The sequence below is a fragment of the Meleagris gallopavo genome, chromosome 22 (assembly GCF_905368555.1).
Source record: "Meleagris gallopavo chromosome 22, MGAL_WU_HG_1.1, whole genome shotgun sequence".
NCBI classification, from domain to species: domain Eukaryota; kingdom Metazoa; phylum Chordata; class Aves; order Galliformes; family Phasianidae; genus Meleagris; species Meleagris gallopavo.
This window is the reverse complement of record NC_139425.1, coordinates 13,568,865-13,592,652: the sequence shown is the minus strand read 5'-3', so window position 1 is coordinate 13,592,652 and position 23,788 is coordinate 13,568,865. Positions and strand designations below refer to the sequence as shown.

The 23,788-nt window shown below is 45.7% G+C and overlaps 2 protein-coding genes across 3 annotated transcripts; one reads left to right on the top strand and one right to left on the bottom strand.

Annotated features, from left to right (window-relative positions):
* Window positions 1–1,334: 1,334 nt before the first annotated feature.
* Window positions 1,335–14,587, bottom strand: KCNG1 (potassium voltage-gated channel modifier subfamily G member 1). 2 transcript variants are annotated; one of them, XM_085241667.1, is made up of 4 exons: window positions 14,449–14,587; window positions 9,799–9,914; window positions 7,829–8,632; window positions 1,335–7,324 (listed from the first exon to the last, which is right to left on the bottom strand). In XM_085241667.1, the coding sequence occupies exons 3-4, from the start codon at window positions 8,585–8,587 to the stop codon at window positions 6,548–6,550; spliced, it is 1,536 nt and encodes a 511-aa protein (XP_085097793.1). In that variant the 5' UTR covers window positions 8,588–8,632; window positions 9,799–9,914; window positions 14,449–14,587; the 3' UTR covers window positions 1,335–6,547. The 2 variants fall into 2 exon arrangements, with proteins under 2 accessions (XP_085097793.1, XP_085097792.1); XM_085241666.1 differs by having other exon boundaries at window positions 14,074–14,465.
* On the top strand, window positions 10,249–22,652 carry LOC104914066 (uncharacterized). The gene is made up of 7 exons (XM_085241860.1): window positions 10,249–10,313; window positions 12,216–12,322; window positions 13,671–17,138; window positions 17,369–17,523; window positions 18,560–18,606; window positions 19,018–19,240; window positions 21,545–22,652. The coding sequence occupies exons 1-3, from the start codon at window positions 10,249–10,251 to the stop codon at window positions 14,450–14,452; spliced, it is 954 nt and encodes a 317-aa protein (XP_085097986.1). The 3' UTR covers window positions 14,453–17,138; window positions 17,369–17,523; window positions 18,560–18,606; window positions 19,018–19,240; window positions 21,545–22,652.
* The last annotated feature ends 1,136 nt before the right edge of the window (window positions 22,653–23,788 follow it).

Below are 23,788 nucleotides of genomic sequence, written 5' to 3'. Positions count from 1 at the left end.
TGCTCGAAGTGCTTTTGCTGTGGGCGGAGTTTCTGCTGTCAGAGGAAAAGCAAAAAGCCAGTGGGAAAAAAATCCTCCTACAGGTTTTCACTAATCACCTCAAGAGGAACGTTTGATTGATGCAATTTCAGGGCATACCGAAGCCCATATCTTGGAGTGAAGATGCCAACCTATTGATGCTGACGCTCCTTTTCTGTTCTTATCAAATCATGTTCGTTTTCATCCTGTGATACCCAAACGGAATTTGTGGTCCCTATTTTTGCCTAACAAACAGATAACTTTCTCCAATTATTGTATCATACGATGCCTTGCTGTCTTAATTTTCCCCACTCAGGTTATCCACTGAAGCATTCCTCTCAAAAATTAAATACAATTCCAATTATACAGTGTTGCAGATGATTTTCTTGATTTCCCAAAATGTGCTTCTAATTCTGAGTGAGACTGAGTCATCCTTTCCTTGGCTGACCTGGGAACTGCCATCACTATAAAAGTCCAGGAGAATAACGCTCAGTTTCTTTGTTCATCACTAACGCTAATGAGCAGCACTGCTTCCATTTATCATCCAGCAACTCTGTGTCAAAACTTTGTCTCTGTATGCAATTACCTGTGGAAACTTACGGTAGCCCACGCCACTTAGTTCCTGTGGGAGGCACACGATGTAGATGGCAGTACTGTACAGACCAGAGACACACTGCTATCCTTGCTGACCATGTGAATGACTGGGAGCTGTAAAAGCATCTTTCTAAGTCTGGAAACAAACAGCATTGTTGTTTTTTTTTTAATTCTAACCTCCAGATGATGTCTGGAACGTGCTTTTATTCCTGGTCAGAACCTTTGGCAGGCTAATCATTGTAGTTTAAAGCCTTGTTTGTGGATGCACAATGAAAGCAGGAAAGAAAATTATGAACATAACAAAGATGGCTACAAAACCACAGATATTCAGAAGGATGCCTGATAAAGGAGCACCTGAAACCTCAGTTTGGCAGTGCTGCCCATGTTTGTGAGCCCCAGCTGACTTCGGAGTTGCACAAGGCAGTTTGACTCTTGTCACAAGGGTTACAGGAATAATGAACGAATATTTATAAATTCGCTCTAGTTACCCTACCTGGTCTGCTGTGTTCCCAGTGGCAGAAGTTTATTTTTGTTTATTTCTGGATTTGTTCCCACAGGCAAAGAGAAAGTAGAAGGGCAGAGCAGAAGCAACCCCTGATACTACAGACCTGCTATTTCTTTGCTTTGGCAGAACTAATAGTAGCCATGATAACTTCAGTGACTTCTAGGGAGTATTTCAGAAGATATGAGATGCTAGAACATGAGAAAGAAAAACAGTAAGCGAAAAGGGAGGAAGCTCTGGTTTTATTGTTAATAATTATTAAGCCAAACTGACCATTTTAAGTTTGTCAGTGCAGTGCAGGCAATGTTCTCCTTCATTTGTGGGATGTGAATTTATTTTTATTTGAGGTGTATGATTTTACTCAGTCCTGCTGACTGATCCCAAACAAGGAACGCTGTCCTGAGGACTTACACTCTAATGTCACGAGATGAGACAGAACGCACACAGAGCTGAAGTGCCTCAGCGGAGTGGCACTTGGGATCTGAACTGATCTCCACTTTCCAGTCCTTCAAATAATCATTTCTATGTTAGCGATGCTGAGATCATTAGAAATACTGAATTTGGCTTATTAAAATACCACAGAGGAAATGGTAAGTGAGTGGGTAAATCTCGAGTTAAGCATTTTTCTGTGCTAGTAATAGAACCTTTGGAGTGTATTTTTGTTGTTGGGAGTGATGCTCATCCCCTGTTGTGAAATCTAGCCCATGCCTTCAGTTGTGCCTGCTTTCTGCAGGTTGCAGTGCTGCTCTCTAGATGGCCCAGGGGATGCTGCAGTTCCACCAGTTCAGAAGGCATCGCACTCTGGGCTTTATTTCTGTATTTTTGGTACACATCTCATCTTTCGGATAAATAAATACTAAATTCCTGTTAAATCTTGCACAAGGAAGCTAGCAACTATTAATGCAGAAAAAAGTGGGATATATACTACTGGAGCACTGAATGATACATGAGCAGAGACTTCAAGACTCCCAGTCTTCAGTTACATTTGTCACTTTTTCATTTAATTTCTGATTAAACAGTCAGTTTCATCTGTAGGACTATGGGTATCCAGTCCAGTTTTCAGCCTGTTGTAAATCCAAGGGAAGGATGTGAAGTTTTACAGCTTTGTTGCAAGAAGGGCCTGCTCCTTTCCTCTTGCTTTAACTTACAAGTCTTTTTTTCTTAACTAAGCCAAAAGGAAAAAAAGCCAGTAACTGTGGGGAACAGAACTATTTTAGGAAAGCACTGCCTATTGTAGGCACGAACTGCCACGAACCGCTCTGCTTGCCACTGACACTGGTTCACACTGCTCCTGGACAGCCCAGGGTGACCTCTTTGACCAGGCTCTGGGTGCTGCTCCTTGTTCCCTGATACCCACATGTCAAGAATGAGGTATGGGAAGGATAAATAATACAGAGTTGGTGCTGGTAGGCGTTGGTGGTTCTATGCATTTGAAGAATGAGGCTCCAATTCATCTGACCTAACATTGACCTTCAAATGAGACACCTGAATTAGGGACCTGCCTCATTCTAAGCTCCATTTAAAAAATAAAAATTGAGAAGACTTCAAATTTGCCAATGGTGATCTAGGTCTTCTGGCAATGAGGCCATGACTTCAGGCACTTTGGGAAGGCCTAACACAAATTTTGGCTCAGTCTGTCTACAGCGTGAAGGAAGAAAACTGAGGGGTGAGCTTTTGTTCACTGAGAGACTCTCATGAACTTTGGTTACAGTGGCACAGAGAGCTGCAGCGGTAGGAATGAGAACCTTCTGCAGCAAAACTTCTTATGCTTTTGCATCAGCCATTTGTACCCAGTTAAGTTCTACCCAAACAAGTCATGAATGTGGACAGCGTGCTGCTTTTCCTTCCAGACGTGTATCTTGCTGACGTGCAAACTCATGATTCAGTTCTGTACAACTGCTGTTGCTTAATCAGACTTGCTAAAGCCTATGACTCTTCAGTGACCACCACGACCACTGAGTATGGAAGTCGGGTGTTCTGAATTACAGTGAAATAATATAAAGGAGCAAACGGAGACAAGTCCCATGTATCTACTAAACCCCCACCTGTAACAGAAGTGCAATGCTCCAAATCTCTGTAGCAGAAATGCTGAGACACGGCCTGAAGCAGTGATGGAGCACCTGGTGGGAAGGCAGGGCAGCCCAGGGGAGCTCAGCTGCATGCAGTGCACTGAGTGATGGAAGGGCTGGAGCCAGCATCCACCCCTTGCCAGCCCTCATTTTAGGGTTGGCAGTGGAGGCTATCGATCTGATGCCCAGCTTTTTCTATACTCAGGTAACTTTATTTCCTAATAAATGCTTTAAATTTTCTGAAGCCAGTGTGCTTCAGCTGGTGATGCTCATTGCCCAAACCCTCCCTCAGCTGCTGCTCACTTCTCACCTCCTGCTGGCGGCGGTGCCTGCCTATAGCACTTGTGACAGTCCTTCCACTCCTCCAGAAGCATGTGGAAAGGAAAGGAGAGCCTAACAATTTATTACTTGAAATTAATACAGCTATTGCTGTTTGAATTTGTACTGTATGTACTTCTGCAGTATACACAGGCTAATGCAAACAGCAATGCAAGCCTATCTCTGCTGGAGACATGCACCACTCTGTCAGTGGGAATTCTAACGTTCTTCTGACTTCATAAAAGCGCAGTGTTTTTACTGGAACTTTCTTGTTGACTGCACATGCTGTTAAAATGCAAAAAAGGAGTGATAGCTGACTTGGTAGCTGTCAGCTGTGTCACTGGAAACAGTCAGCTTTTGAATCGATCCACAATTTTCCCGAATTTGACTAAAATCTCAGATAATGTGCTCTAAAGAGTCATAATCACCTTAAATGTTCCGCCTTCACAGTAAAAGCCAGAACGCAGCATGTGGGTTTCATACTAATGTTGTGCTCTTAAGACGTATATCTGGATTTATTTAGCATATGGCCTACAGTATGCGCTACCTTGTGTAAAACAGAAGCAAGTTTGTTACAATGATTCATAGTGAGACGTGCTGATGCTCTTACAAGTGATGTGCTGCCAAGTACAAAATTATATAGGGGTACATCCTGCCAGGCCGATTTGTTCCTGGCTCAGGCAGAGCTCCCAGCAGGAGGGATGCTGTCACAGGTTTGCTCTACCAACACCCAGCTTCGGGGCGATCTCTTTTTTTCTGGACAGGGACTTGAGAATCAAGTGACAATTCTGGGATTAAAATAAAGTGACACATGAAATAAATGGCCATTAACTCAATGTAGAGATGCTAAAAAAATGAATGGATTTGTTAGCTAGAATAAAAGGGAAATAAGCTTGGGTTTTGTTTGATGAGACTTGACTTCTCCCTTCTCATTTCCAAAAGTACAGCTCAGCCTGTCACACACAGTCTGAGATAGGCAACTGTTGCTCACAGGACCCATCTAATTACCACTTCTTTCTGTAATGAATGCTGACACAAAAGGAGAAGGATGTACAGCACTTGTATTGAAGCCAATGCTACAGATGATCAAACATTTTTGAAATTAAGAGTATTTTGGATGGAAAATGTGTCCCTTTTTTGTCACGATGTTCCTGTTTTTTATCCAACTCTAATTAAAGCTGAACAAGAGTGAAAAGCTGGTTATGTTCCTAGCTCTGGCACATAATTAATTGCCAAGAGTTTATGCTGGGTGTGTTAGCTCTCTGTAGGAATGCTCCATTGGCACATTTTTCTACGACAGCAGATTTTTAGAGCCCTAATTATTTGTAAAGTGCACTTTTTAAAGTTTGGGAACTATTCCTTAAAAATAAGTGTAGCAAAACACCTTCAAATTTTATTTAAGATGCTCGAAAAGAAAACCAGTGTAACGAGTGCTTGACCAACCTGCTTGGGCTGAGGAACAAATCCTATGTTTTTTTGGCTCTCATCTAATGCACCAAACCATCCTACATGCTGGCACTCCCATCGACCAGGCCAGTAAGCAAGGAGGCTTCTGCAAACTGGGGTAGAGAGGCATTAGTAAATGTGATGGGAACTTCCAAATCTCCCTAGCTCCTAACAGTTAATGGTGGGGGGAGAGGGAGGAAGTGTAATTCATGAGTTTATCTCTTTTTTATGTCTGAGCACACACGAACTCAAACAAGTGGATTTCACACTTCTTTTCTTTTCTTTTTTTTTTTTTTTGAGGTTCTGGAGTTTGTCTCCTGTGTTGTTATGCAAACCACCTCATAACAAAGGGGAGGCCTGGCACTTATCTGCATAGGGGCAGGTGCCAAACCTGAGCTCCTCCCTGACCCAGGTACTGCCCCGGGTGTCAGTGGGGAGCCTGGACCAACCAACTATTATACAGTTGTGCTTTAGGGCCTTAACTGCCTTTTCATAGCCTATTCAAAGTTTTCTCCATTACTATGATGTCTTTAATGCTGGTAAAGGTATAGTTAATCAACTCTTAAGTCCCTCATGATTGAGGACAGGAAAGGATAAAGCTGTCAGCACCCCCCGCTCCATGACTCAAATGATATTTTCTTTTTTTTTTTCATCAGTGGCAACTTCCCACGACCACATATTTTCTGCTCCATCTAAAGAACCCAATGCTGAATGTGAATGGGTAGCTGCAATATTGATTCGACAAGCAACAGTAGGGTGTTCCCTGGAAACAGGCCTCTCTTAATTCTGTTTCATATCTGAGGTAAAGTAAAAACATGGAAACAGATGGTAGGGAACGACTGGCATCTTACCATGCATATTTCATTTGATTTGCAGCTAGTGTCCCCTTGATAATATTAAATGCTACAAAACTCAAAAGACTGTTCCTTGGAATCCTGCACTCAATGACACAGGATCAATACCGTAACTTCACTTAAATTTTGGAGCTGATGAGCTCTAAGTATCTGCATCTTCAGTGAGGTTATGATACAAACAGCTCGGTTCTTTTTTTGTCCCTGGCATGTGTAGGGCTGACTTACAAAGAAATGTGCGGCTGCTGTTTGAATGACGAATCTGACTTTATGTTCTTTAGGAGCACAGTGGGACAAACCTCTGTGGTTATTTCGATCATGCTCTAAGGCATTTTACTGGGAGAGAATTTAGCCATTAATTTTGTTGTATTTACATTATTTATATACAAGAAAAATGACAGCCTGCTTAATGATTATATACATTGTGATTCAGTTGGAAAAAATGTGCAGTACAAAAGACAAAACATCCTCTTGAGTACAGAATGATACGTTATTTTTGTCAGAGAACTTCTCATCCCTAAAAACCCACTGTGTGATCTCTGTGAAAGCCCTGTCCTGTGCGTAATACCGGGAAGGCTGGGGGGAAGAAACAACATAATTGGAGACCTCTTAAAACACATCGGTTCCTGGTTAACAGCCCCTTCTCCTCCTTTCGAAATGAGGGTAACCTTTGTAAAATGCTTCCAAAGCAAAGTAAAAGATGGAATCTGATACAACAAAACGTTACTCACATGAGGAAAAACTGTAACTTAAATGTCACTCATTGCCCTATTGTCAGTAGAGATACTTGGGAACAAAATATCACTCCCTTGTGATGCACTGCTTATCTGAGACTTTGTTTTGAGCAAGAACTGTGCCCTCCTGTACATGATTCTTTCCTGTTCTTGCTTCAGCTCGACGTAGGAGCGCGAGAACGTGTGGAAGATGGAAGTGACTGGGAATGCCATGAGGAGGATGCCGCTCAGTATGCTGCTCAGTGCCACCACTTGGCCGGGAACGCTCCTGGGAACCATATCTCCGTAGCCTACCGTGGTCATGGTGATGACAGCCCACCAGTAGCACGCGGGGATGCTGGTGAACTCCTGTGAGTCCGCCATCTCGTTCTCAATGACGTACAGGAGCGGAGCGAACAGTGCGATGGCCACGCAGAGGAAGAGCAGCAGGAGCCCAAACTCCCGGGTGCACCTGCGGGCGGTCAGCCCCAGCGTCTGCAGCCCCAGGGAGTGCCTGGCCAGCCGCATGACGTACAGAATCCTCAAGGCACGGAGTATTCGGAGGACCAGACCGACTTTGTCCAGGTAGATGCTCCCAGAGCTGGGCTTCTTGTAGCCCACCGAAGTGGTGTCTACCAGCAAAGTGATGTAATATGGCAAAATAGCTATTATGTCGATCAGAGTTAACGGTCTCCTCAAAAATGCAAACTTGCTCTTTGCTTGGATGAATCTCAGCAGGAACTCCAGTGAAAACCACGCCACACAGACAGACTCCACAATGAAAATATTGTAGCACATCTGGGAACACTCACCCTGTAGGAAAGAGGAGGAGTTTGTAATCAGCACTCGGATAATAACTATTTTAGTTGGTACAGTGACAGGAAGAGAGTTTTGTGGGCTTTTTTAAACCCAAAATATTAAAGGAGTTGAAGCTGTTGCTATGGGAAAACACAATGACAAATTGGAACAAGTTAAATGCAAATCTTAGAAAAGAACTACTTATTCCACAGAAGACATTGCTTGGTAATTTCAAGCATCCTAAATAGCAAACGCAAGCTTAACAATGCATTACAGAGAAGAATGTTGTATGGAAGAATGGCTAGGAACAACATTTTCTTTGGACACAGAACTCGATAGGATTGATTCTTTTGCAGGTAATTGAATACAGCCATATACGATTTCAAATATTCTTCGTGTGTGTTTTTTTTCCATCCAATAGCAGCTGCAAAATCCCTATTCAAATCAACACCATCAGACTTTGTAGTTGTTCTGCTCCTCCCAGCACATACCATTTTCTAACCTGAAAAGGGAACTTACCTTATCCTCCTCCTCCCTCAGGTCAGGCATGGTGCTGATGGACAAATTCACTGCTGTAATAGTTACAAATAAAACAGACAAACAAGCGAACACCTTCCCAGGGAGGCCAGACTGGGGTCGTTCTACCATGTCTTGCAACTTTTTCATGCACAAGCCAATTTTTGTTTCCTCTACTGTTTCACCTGCTGTTTCATTTTCTATAAGATCATCCTCCCGTTCATTTATTTCTGTAAACTCCTCCATTTTTTGCAGATACCTCCTCTTACAACACCAATCCAAGTTGTCTTCCTCAATTCCCCAGTAGAGCAGCTCTTCTTGGAAAGACAGCGCACACATCTCACGCAGGAGCCGAAGCTTTCCAACCCTCAAAAAGGTCAGGATTGTCCTGAACGCTCCTGGGTTGCGATCAAAAAAGAACTCATTGCACGTCACGTCGTAATCATCACAGATGTTCAGGATGTCATCAAAATTGTTGCAGAATTTTAGTTGTCCCAAGCGTGTCAAGGGGAATTCATCAAGCGTGGTCCACGGGAGCAAATACTTAATGCCCCCTACATTTATAATAATATGATGCTTCCGATCATCAGGGTGAAAGCCTTTCAGGAGATCCTCTTCAGGGTGAATTAGCTTGGCTCTTTGGTAAAAGACGCCCTTGAGGGTCTCTGTTTCTGGGAAGAATGCGTGGTTGAAGGAAGCATCTGAAGCACAGCTCAGGGCACTATAGTCATAATCAGAATTTTCTCCAGGTAGAAGAGTCATCTTGGAAGATAACTTCACATCCCTTTGCTATTTGTTAAGTGTCTTCTGGAATGAGAACCAGATACATGGATTTAGTGGTTGTTTTTGAGTTTGGAACAACTGCAGTGACTGAAGCTCAAAAAACATCTACGATTGATGAAATAATTGGAAAGAAAACAGCAGGGGCTGAATACAGCCAGCAAAGTTTTCTGGAGAGACTGTTTTGGTCCAGCCAGGGAGAAATGACTCTCTCAAAGGCCACTCCCTTATCCAGGAGCTCTGCTTGGCATTTTTGCCAAATTAGGGAACTTCCCCTGTCTCACAGGCAGCAGTCTCAGTTCCCTGCAGGTACAGAGGGAAAACAGGAATAGTTCTTGCATGTGACATGTGCGAAAATTATGGTAGTACCAACAAGAACACAACATTCAAGTGTGTTTTGTAGAAAAGAAAATCATATCTTTTTTTTTGTAATTTAACTATTACAAATAAAAATCCTAATTATTTTTGCATTCATTAAGTATGTAGTAAGAATCAAGAGTTAGTTATGCTATAATTAAATAAGTACTTAAAAACAGCAACAACAGTATAAGACTAATTTCTAAAAGGCCTTACAGAAAAAATTTTGGAAAAAACAGTTAAATTGATGATGACATTTGTTTAGAGTTTATGTATATTTAATGCTATGGCAACTCACTTTTTAAAGCCTCACTTACAGAAAATTGTTTGGAAATACAGAGTTTCTGCACAAATATTGGGATGTTACTGCAATTACAATTAGCACCCTGTGCACAGTAATAGGCTGTAATTATACAAAACCCAAACAAGCTTACGATGACTTTGAAAATCAGGTTAAAATTCTGCTTGCACAAAGGCGGTGTTAAGCCCGTGGAATGAAGTGATCACAAAGTTCAAATGGGTGTAAATCAGAGATATTGGAAATACTGAACTCTACCTGCACAACTCACTGCGATGTAGCAGCAAGTCTGAGAGCCTGCCTTGCACAGAGCTGTGCAGAACTACTCCTGGGCTGCTCATCTCCACAGCCAGCCACAACTCAGTGCAAGGAACTGCTGAATTTCATTTGACTACAGTACGTATTCATTAAGTGACCTTACAGTGATGAGTAGATATTTGTTATACACACGTATTCTGACTTTCTAGCCGCAAGTAACAAATACTGCAATTAATTCACTTCAACAGCAGTACAGTCTTGTTCTCCTGGCTGCACTTACCTCCTCTTTGCTATGCACTCTGGGGCTGTATATCCCTGCTAGAGCAACTTCCTTAGACACGGAACTGTTGTTTTCAGAAGCTGAGGTTCATAACTCACATCAGTGGTGTTACATACCTGTTGCAAAAGAAAAAATCATCAATACACAACAGCAAAATACTTTAGACAGCTGCACCTCAGTCTAAGAGCAACAGGCCTTCCTTGCTGCATGGGGACTTAAAATAATGTTTTCAATAAAATACTATCCCAGTCGTGCTCCAAACCTTCCCGGATTACTGTAAATGGAACAATTCCTTACATGCTCTTACGGACAGGTGTCCCAGGTGAGCTCTGGGTGGAATGATACTGCTTGATGTTTCATGTTTGTACTCCTGAGTACAAACAGAGACCATTCATTTACTTATCTCCAGGGCCTGTGGTGGGACTGTGGGAGGAGAAAGCCTAAGGGACGATGGAAGGAAAGGCACGGTGTGATTCAGACCTCCCAAGAGCTGTGGAACCATTTCCTGGCCTGAGGTAAGCAAAGGGGTTTGCTCTGTCACTGCCCCAAAGCGTCCGTAAGTCTACAGCTGGTGATTCCAGAACAGCTCTTTGAGTTACCATGCTCTATGCGAATACTTAAACCATGCTTGGCTTTGGTGCCTCCTACTTGTGCTTGTGCTGAGTAGCTCTGCTTTTGCTTCAGAGTTATGGGTCTGGAAAAATCCCCATGGCAGGGAATGGGCAATTCTAAAACTCCTTTCAGAGAGTGCAGATCCGACAAAATCCCACAGGCTGCATTCAAAATTTTCCCATCAATGGCAGCTTGCTTCTAGCCTCAAAAAAAAAGGCTAAGCGAAGGCCTGCTGACCTGCAAGCCCTGCTTTCTAAACGAACGTTAACATGAAACATAGCTATATTAAAAAGTGAATTGCAGGAAATCCTGGCCAATGCTGGGATTATCAGTGGAGCATCACAGCATACAGTGGCGCTGTGCCCACAGCTGCAGCACGGTGATCAGTGAACGGATCCGAGAGGAATGGCAGCAGGCTCAGACAGCACCCGCTGAACAGTGGGAGAAAGGAACAGCTGACCTGTAATTACCTGATGCTCTCCATCACACAAAGCTCTCCTAATGGCCTAAGAGCTGTTTCCTACCAAAGCAGTCCCAGGATCCCATCTGCAGAAGGAATGCCGCCAGGAGTTCAGGCCATAGGTTTGATGCGGGAAAAATGGGACTACCTGACATAATCTTCTCCTTAAGAGAGACAGGCATCTTATTTAGGAACAAGGTTTGCTCCTCTGCCTCAGCTACGTCTAAGCAGGGCTTGCCTCAAGAGAATAAAGACTACGATTAATGGAAGACTGTGGGTAAATGGGAGCTAAGTTAACAGGTTTCCCTTCTGTAAGACCAGATGATATTGGTTAGCAGCAACTTGTCCTCTGAATCTCAGCCAGGAAAAATGAGCAGGCAGCGCATCTCTGTGGCTGGTTTGATCTCCCACCACATCCATTGTTGACACAATGGAAAGAAATGGGCAGAGAGAGATGTAAATGTTCGTGCATGTCAGTCACACACTGCAACCCTAAGGCATCAACTGTGAAACAACAGAGCAAGGAAAAAATTACTTCCTTCTTTGCTTCCAGCTTCTCAATGTGCATAAGACAATAAATTGGGCTAATTAATCCCCTGTGTAAGGCACTGAATGACTGCTGTTATAGGAGGTGGCTCCTCCTCCTTTCATGGCCAGAACTGGAAGCTCCAGATCCCATGCAGGCAGCTACAGTATTTGATGCTGCACCTGTGTTATTTATGTTGTTCTTTTACCTCCAAGACACCAAGCTTTATACCTAAGAGAGAAGGAGAAAATAAGAGCCCATATATGGTCTGATTAAAGGGATTACAGAGATAAACAAAGCGACACATTTCTTTGTATGCTTCTCGTCTTCCTTTGGAAAGCACTTCTATATGATGATGATCAGCACTCCTTTAAGAAGAGACAGACCTGACACTTGAAAGGCTTGTGGGTTTGTTCTGGGTTTTGGTTTTTTTTTTTGCTTACGAGCTTGAAAAATGTCCAAACTGCCTTATTCATATTCTGCAGGCTGATGACATTGGGTTAGCTGTAAGAAATGCATTGAGAATTAAAGACAACACACTAATATAAGGTCAGAAAAACACATTACCCTATAGCGACAATTTTTCCAACATTAATGATTAAACAAGGAACTTCAAGCTTGTGCTACAACAGTAAAATCTTAAGATAAAACTGCTTTGATAAAGCAGGGCCCAGAGATACAGCCCTGCCTCCTGAGATGGCATTCCACCTTCTGAATGCTTGGGAGCTCTTCCTTCCAGCTGCCCTGCTTATCAGACGTGCTCATCCTGAATAAATCACTTCTCTGAGCTTCTTTCCCTCTGTTCTACTTTATTTACAGCTCACTGGGGCAAGAGCTGACTCTTACCACGTTCCACAATCGGGAGCACAGTTCCGACTTCCAGAACTGCCCCCAGCAAGGGCTCCTGGCGACTGAAATGGAGCGGGGTGTGTGAATCAAGATGTAGCATCTTTTCAAAAATCTCTCTCACTCAAGATGATATTCTTATCCATTATGTCTGGTGAAAAAATTGGATTAGAAATCGGTCCTGCCCTCTCTTTCAGCAGAAATTCAGGCAGGGTGCCAGACTCCGAGACAGTGAGGAAAGAATTATTAAAGATGCTCTTCTGAAGTAAGGAAATAGAAATCATAAGTAACATCCTATAATTCCACCTCAAGTTCTGTTCTCTCCCTCTCCTGTGTCCTCTGCAGCATTTTGAATTCTGCAGTGCATCTCTGATGTAACCAGAGCTCCTGCAAGGACCTGACACTGCTCCGCGATGCAGACAATTCAAAGTTGTGCCTGGGTGATAGCAAGCATGCATAACTCTCCCTCACACTCTCGATCCATTCCAGTGCCTAGAACTTATCTCTACTGCTTTTTACCATTTGTAGATTTAGTTTAAAAAAAGTTTCAGATTTCAGTGCAGAGTGAATACAGTGACTGTAAGAAGCAGCTTTGCCGTTCAATGATCCGGCACTGCTTATCTTTTCCTGGTTAAAGCAGCCAGTATTTCCAAGCAGTGTTAAACTCAGCTCTCCTCTGAGACACGACCTCCATCCTGTATCACTGTCAGGATGCTCCTCTGAAAACTTCAAGCCGCGCTCCTGCAGCTCAGCACAAAGTACCAACAGACCTTCAACTCTGCTAAGTGAGCTGCATCAAAGTAACACCTACAAGAATCAACATACAGCACAAAATCAGCCTGAAAAACACAGAATCTGAAAAGATATTCTCCTATCTGCGTACTGCTCTCCGGGACCTGGTCGGTGCTCTGATTCAGGGCATCGTATGACAACCTGCAAACTGAATTATGGCAAATATTTTGCTCAGTGTTTTGTTTGATAAAGCTGAGCCTCATTCTGCTGATAACAATCAGAAGTGAAATAACTTTGCCATGTGCCTTACAATCCCAGGAAAATGTTCTGGAATACATTACGGGTAATAACCACAGTTCTTCTCTCGCAGAGAAATGGGTTTACGTTTGAGCAATTTTAGAAAGTCACAGTGAAAGCTGCCTTTTAAACATCTTTTTTTAAAAGTAAAGGATTTGTCATTTATTTACATATACGTGTATTCTGATATTGCAGTGAAGAGATCTGTAGCCACGGAGCGATTTTTTCACACGTTTTCTCTGCTTCACTCCCCTCCCCCCCCATTCCAATACAAAAATAATCTGCCAGAAATAATTGTCTATAAAGAACAGTTAATTGCCAACGAACAGAAGTCGGTAAATACATCAATAGAAAAGACATCTCTATCATTTTAAAAATAACACTCTAAAAGACCTTCAGATCAGTCAAGGAAGAAGGAATCTGAAACGCAAGCCTCCACGCGCAGCCACAGGACCCGGCGAGAGGGGCCGAGGGCCGGGAAGGGCTCCGGAGCACCGCGGAGCGCCCCGACGGCCGCCAGCCGGCACCGCGGCACGACGGCCGGGCGCAGCCGCACGGTGCCAGCGCTGCGGGAGCAGAGGGAGCCAACGCGCCGTCGGGAAGAGCCGGCCGGGCGCGGGGCGCAGCCGCTCCCGCACGCCGCGCACCTGTTGCTACGCCGCGCGCCGCTCGCCTCTCCGGGGCCGCGCCGGGACCCCCGGACTCCCTGCGGGGCTGCCCCGGCCGGGCTCTGCCTCCCGAGCGGGAACGACGCCCCGCTTCTCCCCGCGGCTCCCGGAAGAAAAGTTCCCCGCAAACTTGCCTGCAAGTTGCCCGCCGTGCCGCGGACACCGAGCGCGGCCGCCGGCAGCCCCGCGGCGGGTAGCGGCCCCGCGGCATGGGGTCGGGCGGCAGCGCCGGGCCGTGCGTGCAGCGCTGCGCCGCCGTTGCGCCGTGCGGCGGCGGGGGCGGCCGCGTGTGCGGGGCGGGCGGACCGGCGGTCGGGCCGCGGCGGAGACGCCGGGGGGGGCCGGGGGGAGGGCGGGCGGCGGCGGAGGGGCTCCGACCTCCGCATGGCGGCGGGCCCGGAGGCGGCCGGGCGGCTTCGCGACGTGCGGAGAGCCCGCGAGGAGGGAGGCGCAAGGCTGCGCGGAGCGCTGCTCGCCCGACTGCCGCTCGTCTGCGGGCCCGGGCTGACCTGACGGCGGGGACGGGGAAGGAGGAGCTCCCGGCGCTTCCCTCCGCGGAAACCGCTTCTCTCCCGAGGACGAAGGGTGCGGGAGCGAGGAGAGCAGCGGCCGGGAGACGGGAGCGGGCAGAGCAGGAGCAGGGAGAGCAGGAACGGGGAGACCGGAGCGGGGACGGCAGGCCGGTAACGGTGCGGCGGACCGGGGGGCTCTGCCTCGCCGTCACCCCCAGCGCAGCTGCGGGGCTGCCCGCAGGTGGCATCCGGGGCTGCTGGAGGCATTGGTGAACTTGTGGCGCTCTGCTCGCTCCGTGCGGGTTTTGTCTTTGCTTCTCTGTCTTTAAAGAAGCGTGACGTTAAAAGTGTCCGTCAAAGCATAAATCATAGAATCTCCTTTCCCCCCCCGCCCCCCCGCCGCCCCTTAGCAACGACTTTAGGAAAGCGATAACTGCTCTTTGCTCCGGTGGCACCGTTGCAGTGTGCGGTGACGATTAACACATGGACATTGATCGTCAAAGATTAGGAGAGCATTCCCCGTGTCTTCTTTTGAATGAAATCTGTATGATGTCTGGGTAGAAACTACTCTGAGTGGATTGAATCACTGTTTGAAAGCGTGAATTAAATCTTGGATCCCAGCTCAAGGAGACAGCAGCATCTTCAGCTCTGCCACAGCCCCGTTTCTGGACAAACCGCTCCCATTCCGCGTGCTGCCGGTCCCGGCGCGCTGCGCTGCCGGCGCTGCTCCTTACCTGCCGGGCAGCGATCGGAGCGGTGCAGCCGCACTCCGCACCTCCGCGCCGGACGGGGACGGGGACAGCGCTGCGGAGCCTCCTCCCGGAGCGCTGGGCACTTCCACGGGGAGCGGGGGTCTCGATCCAGCTGAGGTCCTTTGTTGCTATGGCGACGTAAATTGAAAACTTTCACTGTAGTGATTTGTGCTTTTCTGTGGTTTGGGTTTTTTTTAGTTTTTTCTTTTTTTTTTTTTTTCAAAATTAAATGAGACTGCTTCAGAATTGTGTGGGCACTCAGAAATAGTCATGCTTACACTCTTCAGCTATAGCTGTCAACAGGAGTTGTGCAGAGAGGGCTGCTGGCGGCTGTGGGCAATGGGCGGCTTCTTCCTGGTATTGCCTATGATTTTTATTTGACTTTAGAAAGATTTCTTATGCCAGCTCCCAGCCTTTGTCTGCAGAAGGGAAGAAACTGCTGTTATTGACCACAGTGATACATATGAAGAGTTTTGCCTTTGTATAAGTAGTCTGCAATAGTCTTGTTAATGAAAATCTGTATTTAAAAAGTCTTCATTGGTGATTGCTCTCAGTGAGAAAGGACACAAGCAGGATCTCCCAGGGAACTGTCTGGGAACAGTTTTCCTTGCTATTTTCCGTAATGAGTTGTGTGATGGAGTGAGAGTACTGTCACAACGCTTGCGGCGATTCCAACCATGGAATGCATGGGCTTAAAAATTGCCCTGATGTTACTGGAGATCTGAATTCATCCTGATAAAATTCTAGCAGAAGAAGGCACTAAGAAGGGATATCACCTGTCAAATGAGGATGCCCCATTGAGTGAAAATAGTGCAAAGAGTCTTGGGATTACGGCAGGTCACGGCCTGTGAGGTGCTGCAAAGTTAGTTGTGCAGTTCTGAGTGTCAGTGACAGGGGATCGTACGTAATTTTGGTTGTTTTGTGTTATTTCTCTTCTGTTCAGCACCAGTCAGACTTGGCTGAAGCACTCTATCCAGTTTCAGGCATTACAAAAGCTCTTAAAAAAGATGTGGGCAAACAAGCCAGGACAATAGCAACTGAAACCGCAAGAAGCTTAGGAAATGTAAGCTGTAGGAGAGATGGAATCTGGTGTTTGATCTGGAAAAGTAACGATGCAAGAGCATGGCAACGGTCCTCAGATGTACAAACAGCAGTCACAGTAACCGGTTGTTCTGAGACCACCAATAGAGAAGTAAGAAGCAACTTATTAAAAAGTGTGATTAGGGACATTACTGTAGATACATGAAAAAAAAAAACCCACACCAGATCTAAATGGGACAAAACTATTGGTGTGTGTGAGCTGAACCCGGAGAGGCTGTGAGGGGTGGCTGAGCAGCCGGCAGCACTGCCTGCACCACGCCGGCTCTGCCCCGAGGCAGCTCCTCTGCCCTCCCCTGTGCCTTTCCCAGCCCCAGCTTCCGTGGCTTTGGGCTGTGGGACCATCGGCACCTCTCTGTTACCAGGGGGGCACACAGTGTGGCACACAAGGAGAAACTCATTACACATCCCTGTTAATAAATCGCTCCAGGCTGTGCTATGTTTGTATCTCTTTAGCATCTGGACACCGAGGGCAGTTTGGGATTCCAGATGTTGAGTGGAGCTGTTCATTCCAAGTGAGCAGTTTTCAAATCTGAATTTGAGCAATAATGACTGAAAATTGTTATTACTCGGAGGCCAGAAATTGAAGCATCCCGGGACTCGTCTGATACTCACTGTAAAAATCAGCCCTTCTTTTGAGTGCTGACAGGTTCAAGGCCAAGAACTTCACCGAGAGCCCGACTGTTTGATATGAGAAACAGAAGTCAGCTGTGAGATTACTGCAGCCAGGCATTAAGGCTGCTCTGGCAATGGAGGTCTCAACTCGTCAGGCCTCACCTCCATCTTTCCTGAGCACGGAATTCATGTGAAAAACAGAAGTGGTTCATGCCCTTGTCGGTAAGGAGTCATGTGTTTGTGGTTCTGCAGTGATAAGCTGAGTGTGTGCAAACCTGCTGGGGATTCCCAGAGTAAATCTACTGCTTTCTGCTCCTCGAGGAATTAGCATTGCTGCAGAGAAAAAAATTCATCCTGCTTTCATTACTTCTAGTGCTTGTGGCTGCTTTTCCTTCTGTTCCTTTGATTGCTGACATTGAAATCCCATTCAATTGTTCCTCTGACTTTTGCAGATAATTCCAGCTTCATCCTGCAGGCAGGAGCAGTGCTGACAGCAAAACACGGTGCTTCAGCTCTACAGCACCTTTCACCTCTCACTCTCTGAATGAAACAAGAGGGAAAGTTCATTTCTTGTAAAACCAAACTTAAATATCTACACAGCTGAAAGGTGAGAATTTTCAAAACCAAGCTGCAGATCAAGGATTATTCACAGAACTTCTGCATCAGAAAATTTCAACTAGCAAGTATGCCACAAAAATGCCATCTGTTTGAGGAAAACACTCAAGCAGAGATAGAAGCAAAATAAATTATGGGTGGATTATTTGTCTGCTTTTAGAAAACTTAATGTTTTTTAAGAATGTTTTGTAACGTATGTGCAAAATGTTAGACTGAAAGCGGTAGCGCAGACTACTGCTGCACTGACGTTCAAAAAGGCCTGGAAAAACAAAGCACTGTGCTGTCTATCGGTGCTTTTCCCACACAGAACATGGGAATTCCCTTCAGAAAAAGGAAATCTATCCCTTTGTTTCTGATAGGTACTGATACCTATTTTGGTAATGGTGAGGGGACAGGAATACAACCACCACATCTCTAGCACCACCAGCACCACCCACAGCAAAGGAAATGGAAAATATTTTCCAGCGTTCAGCTCTGTTGGCCCTCTCAACATGATGGTCCTATGGCAAAGAAGGGCTTTAAGGTGACTAGAGGTTAGTTAATGATCACGGCCTGCTCTGAAATTCTGCAGCTGTGGGCCTGAGTGGGCTCGCTTGGCACAGTCTATGCAGCAGATCAGCTGGGTTGAGGCAGTAACTGATGCTTGATGGAAAAGGCCCTCTGAATGAGACAGGTGTGGCAGTTGTAATCAGATGGGGGTTGGCTCTTCGCAGCTGTGAGTAGAAGGAGGACAAGAAACTACAGACGTGCTTTAAAGTCAGAAGTTCTGGGTGGGTGCAGGGAAATATCTCTCCCGTGAGGTCAGTCAAGCAGTGGAGTGGGTGCCCAGAGAGTCTGTGCAATCTGCATCCTTTGGGATTTTCAGGGCCTTGGGGTTAAGGCGTAAGGAGCTGAGCCTGCTTCCGTAGCCCCACTTTGAGCAGCAGGCTGGATTGCAGCACTGTGTGGCACCCTTCTCTGACGGAATGATTCTGTTTGGATGGTAATTGCTCTTGGAAATACTCCTGCTATTGCCTGCTTCCCTTCAGGTGTACGTGCAAGGTGCCTGCTATGGGAGGAGATCTGTCCCCTCGAGGTAAGCAGATTGCGTGCTGCTTGCAGATGGTCCAATTCTCTTGTCACTGTGTGATGAGACATTTCTTTGCTGATTTATGGCCTATGCAGGCATTTTTGTTGCTTGCTCTTCTCATGTCCTTTTTCATGAAAAGCTCCGTTATTCTTAATGCAGTGTTTCTGTAGTGCACCTTCCTGTGAGTAAAGCTTCAGAATACATCCCTGAGTTTTGCTACAAATAATGCAGTTAAAATAGTCATTTGTCTTCTTGCTGAAATTCACAGAGATGCTAACATCCCAGAGATGCTTACGTCCCAAGCTGTTACAAGCTGTTAGCTGTTATAGGGTTGCAATTGCCAGGGATTAGACTCAACAATCCAGATTCCTGTGTCCCTGTGCTCTTCACATCTGGTACTTCCTCCATTCACTGCAGTAAACCTTCAGAATGCCTACAGAACACTCCACTTGCTTTCTCCATGCCCTGGTTTGGGACGTGTCCCCCCCAGCTGCACAGACACACGCTTGCATTGCAGTGTTGCTCATCTGTACTTCAGATCCCCAGAGAGACAAAGTGCTCTGCCAGCCAGAAGAAATTGGATAGAAGCCTCAGCATCACCGGAGCTCTCAGCACAGCCCACATGGAGCACAATTAGCAGGTAAGCCATGGTCTGCACTGCAGCAGAGGGGTTGTGTTTTTAGGGCCTTTCTCCAAGGAATGCTCAGGATTTCCCCACCTGCCTTGTTTGAGGTAAATGTGTCAGTTTAATCACCCCAGCCTCCTGCTGCTGCCAACTGAGATGCTTGTGACTGAATGTTGTTGCCCTCTGCAAGGTACACAAACAAGCTGTATATGACTCAGTGGGTGACTGAAGTGAAAGAATCCCTGAGGAATTCTGGCATTTGATGCCAGTGTTTGGCCAGAGGAGCCCCAGCCGGCATCGCCTGCCTGGGATCACAGGAGGTCTGGAGCAGAGAGAGGATTACATTTAGACATCTTACTTTGGTGGCTATTAAACCAAAGCCTTAGACGTTCATATTTAGCAAAAGCTTTCCTTTCACTTGCTTCCTTGGACAGCTTTTCTGAGAGTTTTGTTTGTGGCTGTACGTGGTCAGAGCAGAACTCTGTTGCTGCTCTGCTTCTGTTCATCCTTGCAGAAAATGATTGGGGAGAACTCCTGCATGAGCTGCTGCACGTCTGAACTGTGTGTCGTGGCACTGAGTGAAGAGCAGCGCATGCCTCCTCCATCTGCAGCTCTGCCAGTGTGACGTTTATGTTTGCAAGGTGGCTGATAGCTCTAAAATTAACTTACAAACACTTGAAATGTTACTCCAGTACCTCACTCTGCCTCTTCTCCCATATCCCCACTGCAGACACACTGAGACTTCTTCTGAGTGCTTCCTTGGTGTGTGTGCACAGCTGGTACTGCTGGTGCGCGGCGTTGGGAAATGGGCGTTTTTGCAGTAGGATGTAAATCTTATGGTGAACGTAAAACCAGAATCTGCACAAACTCTCACAAAGCAAAGAAGGCATGGGCAGGTCCTAGAGTGGAAAACAGCAAGAACTCAGGAGCACAGCTGTGCAGAAAGATCCTTTTGATCTAAACAACGAGGTATGGGTGTACTGGAAGAATCTTGGGAGTTTGATTTGGCCTGTGTTGGGTATGTTCCTGAACTTAATGATGTGCCTCAAGGGCCTGGCTGTGCAGTGCCATTCCAGCTCAGGTTGCCCTCGGAAGTTCTGCAGCTTCGTGAGTGAGGAGAGGAACTTCTGTGTGTGTACATTTAGCATAGACGCTGCCTACTCTGAATGTGCAGCTAATGCACTAGCAAAGGGTAAGCAGGAGACTCTCTGCATGCAGGTGGTGAAGCACACAGCAGTAACAGCATGGCACATCACTGGATAGTCGCTTCTAAAAATGATTAGGTGTCCAAAATATTTGGTAAAATGCAGTCCTTCAACCCATTTAAATTATAAATTTATATCATGTACCAACAAAACCAGTAAAATGTTTACAGAAGAGGTAGGCTTTTTGGCAGAGAGAGTTTCAGGGAACTGCTGTATAGGAGCTATCAGGAGCAGTGCATTATTTATCATAGCCCTGGCAGACTTCCAGAAGGTTACCATTTTGTTCTTTATTTTCAGATTGCTGAACTGAAAGATACTTGCAAGTGGCTGAGAAATGCCTTTCCAAGCATGGGCTTAAACATCAGTATTGCTTAGCTTTGTAAGATAGGTAATGCTCCTTAACGCCTTGTTACTGCATCTACCTCAGATTACTCAGATTGCTCAGAGAAAATCGTCATTCCTCTCTCCTGCTCAGACATGGAAAAAACATGGGTGTATTTATGTGGGTCAAGGAATGTATCATAGAACTTATTTCATATAAATAGGAATTCTAGTAAAATTAGAAATTCTATAAAATTAACCCCTGTAATGTTGTGCAAGCTTTTGAGACTTGTCTGTCCTAGGCAGTGGGCTGCTAATTCTGGGTCCCACAGACACTTCCTGCCTTGCTTGATCTGGAGAGGAGGGCAGAGCTCAGCGCAGGGCTCTCTCATCCCCCTGGGCTTGCACAGGCTCGTACCATCCTGCTCCTCTCGGCGCACAATCTCTGTTCTCCATCGTTCACCCACCCTCATAGCAACCATCCGACTGCGGCTCAGTCCCCATGGACAAAGCACAGTGGGAACAAACACGTAACATCTTTGCAACAAATGGGGTATTTACAGGCACCAAGGGCACAGCAGTGTGTGCCCTGCGCTCCACTGCTGCTTCACCCACGATGAGTTTTGATCTGAGAGCAGATTTTGAAGAGAGCACAATAGTTGGCACAGCACATGGTGCCTTCTCCAGAAAATAGTGCCTCTTGCAGCCTGCTTTCCTCTCCCCCAGATAAATTCACACCAGAATATCCACGTTGTTGTCCTCTATTTCTCCCAAACTTCTTTCTTGTTTTTAGTTCAAGGTGAAGTCCCAGGCTGCAGGACTCTATGATCTCTGCATGGAAACTGGAGAAAGCTGGACTCGGCCACTCCCTTCCTGCAGTACATTCTATTTGAATGGGAGCCTTTCAAGTTAATGACTTCTTACTGTCAGCCCTTTAGGATTTTGTTCTGTCACACAGGAAAAGAAATAGAGGCCAAATGACCCTGCTTTCCAAACACAATCTGTGGTATGAAGCACTTAACGGGGAGAGAGTCTTTAATGCCAGGCTGGATTTACAAGTTGTTCCTGAAGATAGATTCCACAGACTGTCAAGATGTCACCCAAGGTTGCCAGGCACTCAGTTTTCAGGCATTCACTTCTGTTCAAAGATGTATTTAAGACGGTGAAATGAGCCTCCGTTGCTTTTGCTTTTCCAGCTCAATCAATTTTTAATACTCATAATACATTAAGGAAATGTGAAACAATTATCTCAGTCACAGTACTTTGGTTTGTCTAATAACACATTTGATGATGCTGTTTAAAAAAAAAAAAAAAAGACAATAGAAAAGAAATGTTTTATTAGGCAAAAACATCCTGCATGCCCTCTGCAATTGCTGTCACAACACCATGTGGGCAGAGCCTGGCAGTGTGACCCAGCATCCGTTGGGCCAACCCTCTGTCTGGATAATTACTTTGTCTCATTATGATTTGGTAGCTGCTGAAATCATTAGCACTTAACAATGAAAGTATAGGAGAGTCCAGAGAAGCCATCTCGAGGAGTTTGGTTTTCCTGGTTTGTGGGAGGATAATTCCAAGTTAAAACAAAGTGTAATTCTTGTAATTCAAAAATGGGCTCTCAAACACAAGAAGCAAGACATGCATAATGCAGTTACTATGCCTAATTACTGCTCAGCTGCATGTCTTGCTTAGAGCAGAATTGCCTCAAAATGTAGACCAGCTTTCTAGTTAATAAGATTCTTTTCCTTATTAAATTTATGAAATGTTGCTCTAAAAATAATTGTGTAGAAATCATAGGAATAAAATCAGGTTCTGCATTGGTGATTTACCATGTGTTACTCATTCACATTTACTGATCTTCTGAAACTCACGTCTTATCTAAAAATAAATATTATTCCTCAACATTTCCTGTTTGGATGTAGCTGTGCCCGGCTTTAGCTTCCTACCAGGCACCCTTCCAGGAGACAGACTTCAGTTCCATCCTTGTGGAGTTTGGTCACAGCAGTGTTGCTTGTTTTTCCCATTGAAATTCAGTCCAAATTCCTTCAGCGTCAGTGAGCACTGATATGGGGTACAGGTGTAGCTGCAGCACGATGTCACATCGGCTCTGTGGCTCTTTGGCATCTCTTTCTCTTTAAGTACTGTAGCACTCATAGCTTCTGCTGACGTCCTCTCAAGCAGCGTAGGCAGAATGGGCATTCACAGGTTATTGTCCTTCTTTCTTATTTGGTGTGGATTTTGGTGTGGGTCCGAAGCATCCCGCGGTTCAGCCGGCGCTAGTAAGTGTTTGTGCTCACGAGGTGAGGGCTGGATCCACCACTGCGGCTCCTCAAGGCTGCACAGTGCAAACAGTAAAGAGTAATTTTCCAGCATCAGCCAGATAAATCCGTCCTTTATGCCACTTCTGTGCTTAATCTGGAGAAGGATGGGGGTTGGGGTGTGTGCACACACAACTGCTGAGTTCTCTGTTGGGTCTCTGGACTGCTGGGGATTGAAGATCAACGTTAGTTTTGTTACTTGTCTCATAAAACAGTGAAAAGCTCACTGCCTTGATGAATCTGCTGGGACAACTCGCAGACTGACAGTCCCTCCATAGGAAGAAACACAGCTTAAGGTCACTCCGCTGCTCTGAGTCTGCAGCCCTTTTAGTCCCACAGAACACAGAGATTTATTTTTTGCAAATGGAAGAGAAAAATCCACGCATTTCATTCTCTGTATAAACCACACCATATTGCCGTAATGATAACAATGTCTGATTGTGTTGCTAATCAGATCTTAATTTAGAAGTCATACAGCTGATAAAAAGATGAGTTCTTGGCAGTTACTCTTCTATCAGACAACCAGCTCAAACTGCATTGCACCCACTGGGTTGGGAGATGGGCTTTTGTGCACTGGGACTGCATGGAGCAGTGACCCACCTGCTGTGTTTCAGTGCCCAGCAGAGCTCTCATGGACAGCTTTGCTGCCCGGGAGGTGCAGAGCAGTGCAGCCCTGCAGGGTGGGTTTTCTGGCAGCGCTTTGCTGCGGACGTTCTGGAGCC